This window comes from Trichechus manatus, unplaced genomic scaffold (assembly GCF_000243295.1).
Source record: "Trichechus manatus latirostris isolate Lorelei unplaced genomic scaffold, TriManLat1.0 scaffold00002, whole genome shotgun sequence".
Lineage (NCBI taxonomy): Eukaryota > Metazoa > Chordata > Mammalia > Sirenia > Trichechidae > Trichechus > Trichechus manatus.
In genome coordinates, this window is record NW_004443938.1 from 16502179 (window position 1) to 16518122 (window position 15944).

The 15944-nt window shown below is 37.1% G+C and overlaps 1 protein-coding gene across 1 annotated transcript in view; it reads right to left on the reverse strand.

The window, feature by feature from the left end:
- The window catches only part of SCAF8 (SR-related CTD associated factor 8), a 102543-nt gene that overhangs the window by 20134 nt on the left and 66465 nt on the right, over nt 1–15944 (reverse strand). Inside the window, 5 exon segments of the mRNA XM_023728887.1 lie at nt 164–264; nt 6642–6835; nt 7986–8098; nt 8332–8463; nt 13731–13848. Coding sequence (XP_023584655.1) covers nt 164–264; nt 6642–6835; nt 7986–8098; nt 8332–8463; nt 13731–13848 — 658 coding nt within the window.

A 15944-nucleotide genomic window follows, 5' to 3' on the forward strand; every position in this document is an offset into this window, starting at 1 on the left:
TAAAGAAAAATAATTTAGGCAAGGAAACAGCAGCACCAGAATAATCAGGGAAATGCTCAAAGTAAAATAATCCTTGTAAAGACATGTATTATTTAAGTCAGACACTGGGCTAATTAGGGCAAAAACCAAACTGCCTTTTAACTTGTGAAGAATCAATACTTACGTTGATAGATTCAATTTGTCCAAACTCTTCAAACAGGTTGGTTAAATCTTGCTGTGTCGCTTTCTTGTCCACCTGGCCAACCCAGAGAGTAGTACTACAGACTGTCAAGACACAAAAAATAAATAACCTAAATCACAGGAACATAGCTATTTCTCTCAATTAGCTGAGGAAAAACCACTAATAACAATAAGAAATGAATTTAAAACAGTATATTTAAAATACTTGTTAACAGACACTTGTATCTACTATATTTAAAATTAACTAAAATCTCAGGTATAGAGAGTCACATCTATACCAAGTCAACCTCTTGTATGTCACCTGCTCTCAAACTTAGCTGCATATCTGTATTACCTGCAGATGCCTGGGCCATACTCTAAGAGGTAGGTGATGGTTGTATGCGGTAGGATAGGCTAGGAATTGGGATTTTAAAAGATTCCCTAGATGATTCTAATGTACAGTAAAGTTTCAAAACTATATTTCATTGCAATTCTATCTGTGTACCTTTTAAGCATCTTTCTGTCCTGGAATGATTAAGCGGGTGTCTCCCCCTAATCAACAGTTAAATGTGAAAACAAGATCTTATCCTTAAGGAAACAGTACTCTGCATGGAGTTACAAAGGGGGAAAGGTTCAATTGGAACCCCTTAACCTGCTATCAGGAAAGACCTCCTCTAGAGACGCCTAACCGTAGAAAAACACTTCCCTATAATAAAGTAAACGTTAAACATGAGACATCTTGCCTACTTTTAACTATACTGTTAACTGCTCCAGGAACATCACTTTTTTCTGCCGACGCTTACTTTAAAAATATTTACGGCTGAATGCATTTGCAGAAATTTAATGTTACACTTGGATTTATGCCAATGTCATCCAAGGGAGAAAAATAAGCTTCCAGCTTTTTAACTACTTTTTATCTGTAATAGGGCAAGTCTAAAGTCCCGGTGGCACAGTGGTTAAAGTGCTTGACTGCCAACTGAAAGGTTGGCAATTTGAACCTACCAGCTGCTCCATGGGAGAAAAATGTAGCAGTCTGCTTCCGTAAAGATTTACAGCCTTGGAAACCCAACGGGGCAGTTCTACTCCGTCCAATAGGGTTGCTATGAGTGAGAATCAACTTGACAGCAATGGGTTTTGTTTTTTCTTTTTTAAAGTAGCTTTTATCCTAGGGGGAATTTATCCCCTACTAAGGTGTCTTAGTCATCTAGTGTTGCTATAACAGAAATACCACAACTGGATAGTTTTAACGAAGAGAAGTTTATTTCTCACAGTGAAAGTAGGCTAAAAGTCCAAATTCAGGGCACCAGCTCCAGGGGAAGGCTTCCTCTCTCTGTCAGCCTTCTTCTCTTCAGTGTTCCCCTGGACTAGGAGCTTCTCTGCGCAGGGACCCCAGTCTAAAGGATGCGCTCTGCTCCCGGCACTGCTTTCTTGATGGTATGAGTTCCCCCTGTCTCACTGCTCACTTCTTTTATATCTCAAGAGACTGCCTCAGGATACAATCCAGTCTTGAAGATCCAATCCTGCCTTACTAACACAACTGCCACCCATCCTCCCTCATTAACATCACAGAAGCAGGATTTACAACATATAGGAAAATCACACAGTACCAGGAACCATGGCCCAGCCAAACTGATATACACATTTTTGGGGGGACATAATTCAAACCATGACATAAGGTGACCATGGAAACCTTGGTGGCGCAGTGGTTAAGAGCTATGGCTGCTAACCAAAAGGTTAGCAGTTTGAACCCACCAGGCACTTCTTGGAAACCCTACGGGGCAGTTCTATTCTGTCCTATAGGGTCGCTATGAGTCACAACTGATTTGATGGCAATGGGTTTGGTTTTTTGTGTTTTTTTTAAGGTGATCATTCCAAAATCTCTACTAAATGCCCAGGGTTTTCAACCAAGTCTCTCCACTCTGGTTGGTCAGAACTTGACCATCTCCCAGAGTTATGCAAGTTTTAGGAATTGTTCATCTAGCTTACAAATCCCTGGTAACTCTGCATTCCCCGCAAATTATTCTCTGCCTTGTGGAGTTTCCCTCTGCATCCATAGCTTAATATTCAGCCAAAGTTTCAAAGGAGCCCTGCATTAGTTTCCTATTGCTGCTGTAATAAATTACCAAAAAATCAGTGGCTTAAAACACCACCAATTTATTGTCTTGCAGTTTCAGAGGCCTAGAATAGGTCAGCAGAACTGCATTCCCTTCTGGAGGCTACAGGAAGAATTCGCTTCCCTAGCTTTTCAAGCTTCTAAAAGCCACCTACATTCACTGGCCCAATCCTCCACTTTCAAAGCCCCAGCATAACATTCTCTAACCTGTTTCCACTGTCACATCACCTTTTCTGACTTGCTTGCCTTCCTCTTATCATAAGGACCCTTGTCCTTTGGCCCTCCTGGACAATCTGCCCATCTCAAGAGCTTTAATCACATCTGCAAAGTCCCATTTACCGTGTAACGTAACGTATTTACAGGTTCCAGTAATCTGAACATTGGACACTTTTAGGGGGCCATTATTCAGCCTATCACAGAACCACAGCAGATTTCCGGAGCTCTCTGACTGAACAGGTCCCTCTTTTTTCATTACTCTGCTCCACATATTTGAACTGCCCCCGTTTCCCTGAATGCTGTCCCCGTGATTTGTGTGGGTTACCATTCCAAGCTGTGGTGCAGAAAGAACCTCCACACAAAATACCAGGGTAATAATTTGTTATTATTATTGTTGTTAGTTGCTGTAGAGTTGATTTCCACTCGTGGTGACCCCACGTGTGCAGAGCAGAACTGCTCTACAGGGTTTCAAGGCTGTGACCTTTCGGAAGCAGATCACCAGGCCTGTCTTCCGAGGCACCTCTGGGTGGGTTCAAACTGACAAACTTTCATCCAATATTCAAGCGCTTAAAGATCTGCACCACCCAGGGATAAGAGTGCTTACTTTTTTTTTTTTTAATCCCTTGTCTCAGGGGACGGCAACCACACTGCGTAGCCGTCCAGTGTCTGGAAAGAGATCTTCCCTTATGTTTTGTATTGTTTTCTAGTTGTTCACAGTGGGAGAGAAAATCCAACACCAAGTTGCTCCATCATGGCTGGAAGTCTACTCTTTTTTTTGTATCTCCATTTTTTTAATTGGTTGTTTAAAAGATATCTGAATTTGAGTTCTCTGTCCCTTTTTCCTTAACTGTGTCTAACAATCTGCTTTCAAACTAGTAGACTTACAGCTGACTATAGGAGCTCCAGCACTAAGGAGACCAAACACACATGTAAACATTTTTAACCTCCAGCTATCCCTGTAGCTTTCTTTCACCCTCCTCTAAACGTAATTAAGTACTCATCAGTGTGATTTCTTTACAAGTCTCCCCCATGAACACTTTACTCCTTGCTACTCCCAAAAGCCATGATTCTTGCCCATCCCATGGGGAGAGGATACTTGATCCTAGAATGCTATTATTGTTGATGTTTAATACCTCCTGGACTATTCATGAATACGTCTATGTTCTAAAATCCACAAAAAGGACCAATGGTAGGAAACACTACCATATTTGTTTAAAAGGAGTGGAGTGCTGGGAGGAAATACTGAACATACAAAACTAGTACTGATTGTAAGTAAGGGTATAGAGAGTTTTGAGGTAAAAACTGGGAGATATACTTTTCACTGTATTTTCATAGGTACTCTCTGAACTTTCTTTTTTACTGCATTACCCATAAAAATAAAACAGTAATAGAAAGTAAATTCCATGGTCAATAACCACATGAATGGTGGCAGCAATGATGTGACAAGTTAGGTGAGGAATGAAAGGAAAGAAACTTCGTGTAAAAACCCTGTCCTAAAACTGGCAAATAAACTGGTGATTCTCAGTGTCATAATGGTACTCGTGGGAGGCGGCATACCAGAAATTGTACGGTCAGACCTCTAAAAAGGGCTTGGGAATAGTGTCTGAGCTCTTCCAACCCCACAAGGGGGAAGGAGAACCAAGATCAACAGCACAAGGCGGATGCCAGACAGCTACCTCTCTCCACCATCTTTACCAACTCTGACACCAAATGTCCCTCCCACAGCACTCTACTTCTCTGCTAGGTTTGATAATTCACTGCAATGGCCACACAGAACTCATAGACCATACTCACAATTATGGGGTTTCTTAGAGAAGTAACAGTTACAATTCAGGCTCAAGAACGCTAGCATAGATGATAGGGAACACAAAGTAGAGTAAGGATATTGTTGATGTGTTGTGAGATTGTTAACCATTGTCATAGGGCAACATTTGTAGTAACTGTTAAATGGGAGACTATTTTGTCCTGTAAGCCTTCATCTTAAGTGAGAATAACAGCACAATTAGAAGAGCGTAGTCAATGTCACTTAAATGTGTATGTAAAAAAATTTTTTGAAATGGCGTATCTTTGGCTGTGTGTATGTTCACAAAAAAAAAAAAAGTTGAGGATTTAGAGGGTTAAAATGTTGTGGGGTTGTTAACCAATGTCATAAAACAGCATGTGTGTTACTGCTACATGAGAAACTATCTGTTCTGTAAGCCTTCACCTGAAGTACAATAAAATATTAAAAAATAAAAATAAAAAAATAAAATAAAATAAAATAAAAAATTAAAAAACAAACAAACAAAAAAAAAAACGCTAGCATACAGTTCTTCCATCAGGATAGCCTCCCTCCAGCTGTGTTCGCAGGCACGTCTCTCCCTGGCCCTCAGTCTCTGCCCAAAGGCACCCCCAACTTTCTCTCTCCATGGGCCGGGAAGCCCACCACACCATCTCCTGCTGTTGGTCTCTCCTTCCTTGGTGGTGGCAGGCTCCCCTCTGCTCCGGAATTGGCTCTCTTTTAAGGCAAAACTGACCAATACCCGTGGTAGGCCACAATTACCCTATCACACAATCACCTAGGTGGGAGTTACAAGACCAGGGCTAGAAAGGCCACACACAAAAGTAATTAATCCACCGCAAGACCTTTGACATTATTTCTATCTTGACTACCCACTAAAATATCTGCATTTAGTCCCTTACCCTAATGGACAAACAGAGACTTCCAGAGCTAGGAATATCAATATTGTTAACACCAGATCTCACAATCAAAGAAGGTCCTGGCAAGACAGCCATAGCCTCCTTAAATAGCGAGGACCTAGTAAGGAGATGGTTGGCCCCTTTAATTGTAAGCCTGGCCTCTCAGAAAGTTTGAGGAGTATAAGTTAGTAACTTTTCTTTTATACACCTCCCTGGCAGAAGAACTGATTTGGAGACCTTAGGATATTAGATAACCTGATCGATACTCAGCTGTTGGGGAAAAAACAACAACTTGCTCCATTTTATGTGTTTCTTTGTCCATTTGTGGTCTGTTTGTTCCCTTTAGTATCAGAGCCCACCAAGAATCCTCAAATTATAACTGATTTCACATTACCTCCCATTTCTATCAAGAGATACCTCTTACCAACACAAATGCCCCTCAGTACCAAATCTGTTCTAACCATACATTATAAATTAACATATTGTCTTAGTCGTCTAGTGCTGCTATAGCAGAAATAACCGTAAGTGAATGGCTTTAACAAAGAGAGATTTATTCTCTCAAAGTCCAGGAACCTAGAAGTCCAAATTCAGGGTGCAAGCTCCAGGGGATGGCTTTCTGGCAGCTCTGGGGGAAGATCCTTGTCATCAATCGTCCTTGGTCAAGGATCTTCTCAGCACAGGGACCTCCAGATCCAAAAGACACACTATTCTCCTGACTCTTGCTTCTTGGTGGTATGACATCCCCATGTCTCTCTGCTTGCTTCTCTCTTTTATATCTCAAAGAGACTGACTTAAAATACAACCTAATCTTGTAGATTGAGGCCTGCCTCATTAACATAATTGCCTCTAATCTTGCCTCATTAACATCACAGAGGTAGGATTTACAACACATAGGAAAATCACATCAGATGACAAAATCGTGGACAATCACACAATACTGGGAATCATGGCCTAGCCAAGTTGACAGACATTTTGGGGGGACACAACTCAATCCATACCATAAAGGTAAAAAAGTTTGTACAACAGGAATTTCTCCTCCAGTATTACTGACCCAGTAGGTTTGTAATTTGCTTTAGATGTTATACAAAAGCATATGCTTTGTATAATAATTACTCCTACAAATCTGGTGGTTATAATTGGTTAGGACATGATGGACAGGAGTCACTGTTGTCCATGGTATGGGCCCTAGCCTGGTCCACTTTAAATCTTTAGTCAAGTCTTATGCTTCCTGACTTGCGTTTTTTAAAAAAATCAATCCTCAATTAACTTTAGTGTTTGAAAAAATCTATATATTAGAATGCTCCTTTTTCTTCTCTCCTCTATCACATTACAAACACCAAGGATAATATTATTCACTTATCAAACCATTTTTCAACTTTTTAGTCTGAAAATGAGGTTAAGAGCATTCATAGCAGAGAAATATTTTCTTAATATTTGTTTAAATCATAAAGATTTATAAAAGTATGTTACTTACCACTTAACGTTTTAGATCTAATGGGAGGTAAGCCCTTTTTCTGTCGTTCTTTCTCCCTTTCTCTAGCTCTTCTTTCGCTTGAATATGAACGTGATGATTTCCTCTTTCTTTCTCTTGAGCGGGAACGTGATCGTTTTCTGTGTTTACGCTTTCGAGAACCAGATCGTGACCTGGATCTTCGTTTTCTTGGTGATCTACCAAAAAAGAAAACATTATTTGACTTCTACTGAGAATGTTATCCTTCTGTCAAATTTCTCACTTCTAGGTGAAAGGAAAAAACAAAAATAAAAATAAAATGGCTGTCTTAAACTTAGCTACCTCTTAAAAATTTTTTTTGAAAGTATTCTCAAGTATCAAACATGCATTTTCTCAAATCTATGTACTGCTGGGTCCACATGAGTCATAAATGATTGTGTGCAGTAACTCTTAACTGAATCTAGGTGATTATTCACAACCAAAAGAAAGAAGGGGAGACTGAAATACTAGAAACGGCCCCAGTTTCTCTTAGTGTCTTTCAACTCATTTTTCAAACAGGAGTCAAAAAGAACAAAAACAAAAGACAGAAGAAAATTAAAAAAAAATATAGGTGACAAGGAAACCCTGGTGGCATAGTAGTTAAGAGCTACGACTGCCAACCAAAAGGTCTGCAGTTTGAATCCACCAGGCACTTCTTGGAAACTCTATGGGGCAGTTCTACTGTGTCCTATGGGGTCGCTATGAGTCGGAATCGAATCAAAGGCAACAGGTTTGGTTTGGTTAACAGGTCCAAGTGACAAAGATGCCACATTATTAAAATCAGGAAACAGAATACTTCCACAGAGCATTAGGACACTCACTATACAAATTCACTTAGTACTTTCCAACTGCTAAAATTTTATCGTGTTTGACTTCATAATATAAGAGGATAGAGACATGCTGTTTCTTCTTTGCCTTACTGACCGACCATATTTGTTACTACTACGAAATGAAACGGAATATGAGAAATATAACCTGAATTTCTAACAGTGTTCTTCTACAGCTTGACTGACAACTATTTTTCTGGAGGCAATAATATCCTAAGCTTGGTATCATCATATTATTCACTGAAATCAGGAAGAATCCAAAATCCCAGTCTCATGGTATGAATACTACTCTTTGTAAATTATTCAAATAAATAGCCATAAATGTATCCAATGGAAAACAGAAACGAAGGTGATTTTGTTTTTAAAATACTGAATTACTTCTGAGAATGTAAGATGGTATCCCAAGAAAAGTAGTATTTCCCTTAATCTTGATGCAAAGTAACAAAGTCGACATTTTAAAGTTTCACACAAACACAGCTATTATTAAACATTATTGTAAAACCTTGAACGAGATCGTGAACGTGTTCTTGATCTCGAGCGAACAGCCACTTTCTTTGCTTCTTGCTCAAAGATCTCTTCTTCTACTACATCTTGCCCTTCATCTATATCCATATCCTTGAAAGGCAAAAGAACAGCAAACAAAAGCCTGGGTGAGATTCAGTATTACTGACAACAACTGTGTTTTAAAAAATATTCATCAAGCATTAATGACTAACAGCTAAAATGGTGAAAGAAAAAAAGCTTAAATTGGAAAAAAAATATTTAGGACATTATCGTTATACAATATTTTTAAATGTTTTCTCTACTTAATTTAGAAATTTATGACCCAGAGAAGCATTTTCTTTTACCTGTTGCTGGATATCTATGGACTCATCTAAATTCGCTTCAGGTTCAAGAAAATGCTGTTGGCTGCTCCCTTGTGATGGAGACGCTGAATGCTCTGACCCAAATGTTCCCTCTTGACTATCCTGAGGGGTTGCCTATTGAGAAAGGATGCAAACACACAAACTTGAGGGAATAATTAATTTCATTACAAATTTAAATTTAAACAGAGCTCTTGTTTGTTCTTCAATTGTTACCCAGTAAACATCATGATTAAATTTTTTTTTTAAATCCCAATCCATAAAGAAATCCCACGTTAAATCTTTGCTGAAGTAACCAGTCTAAAATTGCACTTTTGTATAAACCCATGTTTACTTAAAAGCATGGAATACCTCCATAAAAAGGAGGGGGGCACTAGAATATTCCAGTAGAAGTATAAGAATCAGCAGGTCTTCAAAAAAATTTTAACTGTGGAAAACATACGATCTCTCAAGAATTAATAAAGATTATATCATGAATGATATGATATATAATAGCACTCAGTTAAAGGAATCTAGAATTGCATTAGCAATCAGCATTAATAAAAATGCTATAAATGAAAGTCCAATTGAGTATTTTATATTAAAAAATAGTTACATATTACATGTATAGAAGTAAAACAGAGCTCAAATACCAATATCATTGTTCTAGCAAAACAGTTCTCAACTTTCTTAATAGTTTATTTCAATTAAGAAATGCCCTATTTATGAAAGTGAAAGTATCCTAACTATAATCTGAAATCTATTATTTCTTTCATTTTATTCTCTATGAGAATAACCAACATGGTGGTAGCACACAGTTGCTACTTTGTGCCTGGTATTCTTCTACAACAAGATCATTAAATATATATTAAAATCAAACATTTTATGTATCTCCAAAATAAAAACTTCAAAGCAGTACCAGAACTTCTTTCACGTTTGAATGCATCTAAATAATTAGGACAGTGAAATGTTTACAAGGGAGTTTAAAAAATATTACTCTAACGACATTATAACTGGAAAATAAATGACAATGGTATAAAAATTAAGAGCAAAAAGAGCATTAAAAAACAGTTTCAAGTACCTTAACTTACTAATGAGGAAACATGCTCCCCAAGAACAAGTGAAATGTTCAAAGTTTAGAAACAAATTAAAGCTAAAGTTAAGATTAGAACCGACTGCAGGCTATTAGTTCAATGCCTGTTCTGTGAGTTGGAATCAACTCAACGGCAACGGGTTTGGTCTAGTTTTATACCACATTGATCAAAAAATTAGTAAATAACCTTAGTCTTCCAGAGCAAATCAAACAAATATATTTTAAACTTGCCTTAAGCCTTTAAAATGGTACAACAATAGAATTCTCAGCAATACAACAAGCTAAGTTTCAAGTTCATTCTCAGCCTTTACTGTTTGGCCCTAATTCAGTATTTGCATATTCCTTATACATTTATTGCTTACTTCACCACTCACTTTAAACTTCATATCTACTCCAATTCTGTTTGTTTCTCATCTTTAATTATCTATTTAAGGGTTAACCCCTGGTATAACCATCAAGGTCCAATGCAACCAATTTTAGTTTTTGAAATGCTTTTTTGAGTAGTTTCACCTATTTGAAAGGATTCTTTCTTAGAGGTCTTATGAAGAACAAATAGACCATTTACCTTAAAAAATAAACTAAAACTTATTCAATCTTGCAATCAGCATTTAATAAGTCTAAGATATGTTACAGGACATATTTTCTTCTATCTTGAAAATTTTGCTATTTCATCAAGCTAGGAATTATTTCATTAATAATTATTTATCAACTATTCTCCATTAAGTAAAAAAAAAAGACTAAAATAATAAGATAAAGAACAATGGGATGGTTAAGAAGGACGATTCAACAGTGAAATAAATCATAATTTAGTTTTATTACACTGCCAAAAATACTGCATCCTATTTCAGGAAAATGCAAAGAAGACTGGAGACACCACCTTCAAAGTCTGTTTTTAGCCTTCCTTGAACGTGGTTGGATATATAGATTTTCATCTTTGCCCGTAACAGAAAAGGAATTATTAGACAAATCAGAAGACGAATGCAAAGAAATGGATAGCAGCATTCCAGACTCTAATGATAACAAAATTTATCATACAAGTGAAATCGTAGACTGAGGTTTCAGATGGCCATACCCTGGATTATTTCTCAAACTCAAGAGCTGATGAGTGAAAAATATACCTCTAAGGACAAAAAGGAAATATGTTATTTTCATCCAATTAGGCATTCAACAAGGAGGACTTCATCTTAAAGCATACTACAAGAAGAACCTGAACTGTTCCATTTTACTAAAAGAATGGGTGACATCTGACATGAGAGTGGCACTCCTATTGGAATTTATGCAACAAAGTTTAATTGATACAAAAAGGTCTGCTACATTTAAATTCTATAAAAATTCCTATAAAGCTCCCTCAGATCGTTAGTCTCACTTCTGTAAATTATTCGTAAGGTAACTTTAAGAAAGCCCACTGGGCCCAGGTGGTAAATGACTACTTTCTTGGTGTACTAGTATACATCCTAGTATACATCTTGGTATACATCCCTAGTTTCCTAAACAACATCTTTATACAAAGCATCAATAAACATCCTGAATAAAATAGAAGACAAAGACAACAGTGGCTGGCAGACTTCTTTCAAGGACTGGCACTGACACTCATTAACTGTCACACTTTGATCAGTTATAAATCTACTTTCCTCTATTTTGTTTGTATAAGTGACAGGAAAGACTCTGGCACATGCTTTATTGAAATCCACATGTGCTATGCCTACAGTATATCCCTGATTTAAGAATCTTATAAACCAACTGTCTCAGGACCCTTACAACTTACCTGAAACATCAACCCATTAACAGTTAATGCAGGGCTCTTAATAAATTACTCATCTTAGACCTCATCATGTTCAATTCTACTCTTTACATCATATTCTCCTGTACATAAAATTTCAGAAGTAAAATAAGTATTTTTTATATTCCATTGATAGCGCCTTATCATTAAGTGGTTGAATCTTCTTTAAATCTCTTTATCCTTAACATTCTTCTAAAAGCCCTTTGTATTAGTCTTCCCATTTTCACCAGAAGCATGGCATTCTGAGCTGTAGCTCTCCTAACACCTTCTGAATATTCTGATACAACAATTATCAAAATCGTCAACTCCAACTTACTCAAGACAATAGAAATCATTCCCCTTATGACATGATTTCTAGTCCCTTCATAATTCTGGCCATTCTTCTCTCAAAGTGCTCCAGTTTTTCAATGGTTCTCTAGTATTATGGATACTAGACCTCAACAGGTACTCCAGGTGTGGTCAGCGCTGCAATGAGTAGAGTGGCACTATCAATCCTATTCTGTTATCTAAGACACTATAACAACTTTCAAGCAGCCATACTGAGCTCACTGTTAAACAGAAATGCCTAGTTTTTCTGTATCCTTCACCCTATCTTAAATACACTAAGGTAAGTGGTTTGGCAGAGCTAATTACATGATTTTTAAATTTAACTGTCACCCTGTTGATATACTTTCTGATTCTGCTTTGTCATAGGTTTTATTCACTACCTGCCTTACATATTGGAAAACTGCTGTTTTCTTCGCCACTCCCTTATCTTCATCAGACTCATTTTTTCATAAACGATGCTTCTGAAAACTTCCACACCTTTCGAAAGGATCTTATTACTATATGCTCTGAAATTTTGGAACTAATAGATAATGAAGCCCAAGTTTCTCTTTTTTTGATAGAGAGAATCTAAAGACAGAAATGCTCTCTCTCTAGTTTATAGTAACTTTCACTTCAATGACTTTTGTGTTAATTAGAACCTGGCCAAAAGTACTACCTTGATTTTACTGCTTCTGATATACCTTCTGAAATGAATCTGTGAGTAAGGCATTTCAAAAATGTTGCTTACAGCTCAACGTATCTGTTATTTGATAAAGTCTTCCATCACTACTACCTCTTGTCCTCTGTAACAGCTCTGTGATTTGTACTATTCTATCACTGACCACATGTTTTTCTTTGAGTTACAACTTGTGTTTTTCTTTAAACAACATCCAAATGGTCTTTACTGTGCTTTAGCTTCAAGTTCCTGAATGCTCAGGCAGTAGTAGTTGCTGGACATAAACTATGGCCCTACCCTGACTCCAATCAGAATTATTTCTTCAAAACAAGGTATGAAATTCCTTTTCCATAATTCCAGACATGAGTTCCAGCCTAGTAAGTATCATTAATAGCCATTTCACATTTACTACCTGCATTAGAAGGACAAGTTCTGATCGCAGCAGTGTCTAAAGTTTGCTAACCCTTCAATCTAAAGTTACCGTTTCATCCTTCATACTCCCAGAGTCTTTCACTTACACCTCTATTACAGAAATTACAGAATTCTGTATTGCGCTCATACAAACGTATGTGCTCCATTAGAGAAGAGGTTACTGGAGACCAGATCCTTCTCTAGTCATCTTTATATGTATCATTTGCCTAACTATGCAATGCTCATACTTAAAAAAAAATTTGTGGTATTGTGTTAAAAATTTTTTAGTATTAGGAAGAAGTGTGGGGGAGGGAGGTTTCCTAACACTCTTATTCTAAGCAGTTTATATCTGTAAGTATTTCTCATATAGAGCAGAAATGGGCTTTGTAATGGATTTAATTCTACCTCTGTAATTTACTATATTTTATTGATTCTAAGGGGCAATAATTTTTCACATTTTATCATTCCTGAAATTGGTAAGATTCTTACTCAACGGCATGTTATACTTTACCTGGAAGTGTTTTCAAATTCTTGGCTATACATAAAATAATGGTGTGTCTTAAGACTGATGATATGTGGTATTAGCTATATACTTTGCATTAGATATTTAATCTCACTAAGCTTCAATTTTCTCTTGTGTAAAATGGGAATCATATGCTTACCTGATGAAGACTACATGTGTCTATAAAGTGCTTAACAAAGTCCTGCCATATGGCAATAGTTTAATTAAAGGTAGCAATCTATTTTATCATCAATAGCAAAATCATCACTACCTTGCTTGATAAGGAACTCAGCAAGGCAGAAAGTACATGAAGTTTTAAGCAGTAGTTCTGAAACACCATCTCTGTCTTCTGTTCTACACTCCCAGTATGCTGCAATTAATTTCTACAATGCTCTCAATTTGTAAGTTGCCAGAAAAAGTTTTTGTTCCAGGAAAAAAAAATTATAAAAGTTCTGAAAAGACTGATCTATCTAGTAATATACAGTTGAAGACATATCACTATCCTTTGGAAAGGAAATAAAGTGGCTGATAAAAACTAAGCGGATTAGAAAATACACTATTAAGACAAAAAGAAAAACACCAATTTATAGACTATAGGAAGCAATAACTCTAAAGACCACAAGATGGGGTTATAAACCTTTTGAGGCTGTTGCTGCTCCAGGAGCTGCTGTCTAAGATGTTCAAAGTTTTGCTGCTGAAGCTGTTCTGCTATCTGATGAAAAATGGAATTGTTCACAGATTCTGAAACATGAGGACTAAAAAGAAAAAGAGGTGAAAATATATTTTAAAATCCACTACACACAGGAAAATAACTGAATATTGAACGAAAAAATTTTCAATTCAATAAAACATATACTGTTCAATGTTTGTTTTTCAATATATTAGCATCAAAAATGGAATACTTCGGGACATTAATAAATTAAAATAGAAAGACACTCTTCCAGTAGAGTATTCCAATAGACAGAAAACATGTTAGAGGTGCTCTGTTGAACATCTGATATCACTGTTTCATGCTACTAAACGCAGACAAATCAGTGCTTATTACATTAGAGCGTTTTAAGAAAATCTCAATAAAACACTTAACAAAATACAGTTAAGACAATATTTAAATATCATCACTTTAACTTCTTCTCTAATTGTTAAACACGTTGCTGTCCGACTCCTGGTGACCCCACTCCCCACTTTTTACAGAGGAGAACTGCTCCACAGGGTTTTCATGGCTCTTATCTTTCCAGAAGCAGATCATCAGGCTTTTCTTCTGTGGTGCAGCTGGGTGGGTTCAAACCACCAACCTTTAGATTAGTAGTCCAGCACAAACCATCTGCACCACCCAGGGACCTCTCTAACCATTAGATAGTAGGGGAAATGGTCTACCTATCAGTACAGGTGAAATCTACAATTGTAACTGACCAGTAACTTTATATAAACTGATATGCTTGCTTTCTCTTAGGTTTATTTGTTCCAGATGAAGCACACTTTTTCTTTCCAACTGTTTCAAGACTTCTCACCATCCTGATGGCCCCTTTTGGGATGCCCTCTTTTTCTGTTCATGTCTTACCTTGACACCCAGAATTCCAGGTGAACTTCCCACAGTATAGCTGAAATACTATTTCTTCCTATCTAAACACTTATCTACTTTTGTTAGTATACCTGATAATGTCTAAAGTTGTCTACTTTAGATAAAACATGAAAAAGAAGGCACCCCAAAAGGGGCCATCAGGATGGTGAGAAGTCTTGAAACAGTTGGAAAAAAAAAGTGTACTTCATCTGGAGCAAATAAACCTAAGAGGAAGAACAATACCTATCTTTAAATTTTGAAAGGCCATGTCTCCAAAAAAAAAAAAAAAAAGGAGCAAATTTGTTTCCTTGCTAAAAGATTAGTCTGAAGGACTAATGGACCACAGCTACCAAGGCCTCCACCAGACTGAGTCCAGTACAGCTAGATGGTGCCTGGCTATCATCACTGACTGCTCTGACTGGGATCACAACAGAGGGTTCTGGACAGAGCTGGAGAAGGATGTAGAAAATTCTAACTCACAAAAAAAAAGACCAGATTTACTGGCCTAAAGGAGACTGGAGAAACCTCGAGAGTATGGCCCCCAGACACCCTTTTAGCTCAGTGGTGAAGTCATTTCCGAGGTTCACCGTTCAGCCGGGGAGTGGACAGCCCCATAAAACCAAATGGGACTAATGAGGCACAGCAGTCCAGGGACAAGGGCCAGAAGGCAGAAGGGGACAGGAAAGCTGGTGATAGGGAACCCAAGGTTGAGTAAGGATAGTGCTGATGTGTTGTGAGGTTGTTAACCATTGTCATAGGGCAACATGTGTACTGTTTAATGAGAAACTATTTTGTTCTGTAAACCTTCATCTAAAGTGAGAATAGCAGCACAACTGAAAGAGTGTAGTCGATGTCACTAAACTGTGCATTTAGAAATTTTTGAAATGGTATATCTTTGGCTATGTATATTTTCACCAAAAAAAAAAAAAAAGGTCCAGAAGGGAGAGGGTTGACAAGTCGTGGGGTTGTTAACCAATGTTATGGAACAATATGTGTACTACTGTTTCATGAGAAACTATTTTTCTGTAAGCCTTCACCTGAAGTACAATTAAAAAAAAAAAAAATTTGTTTCCTTGCTTTAGAAAGCAAAACATGGACCAGTATATAGCAAGTTAAGGAAACAGGAGTCAGTTCACCAAAAAGAACATATAAACAACAATTATTTAACTTCTTATCAAAGAAGGCATTAAAACATAGGATAAATAACCATGTTAGGATTGTTAAAAGAGACTGTTACACTGTTCAGGAGATTTATCTAAATGATCTCAAATAGTTCTACTAACTTTAAAACTT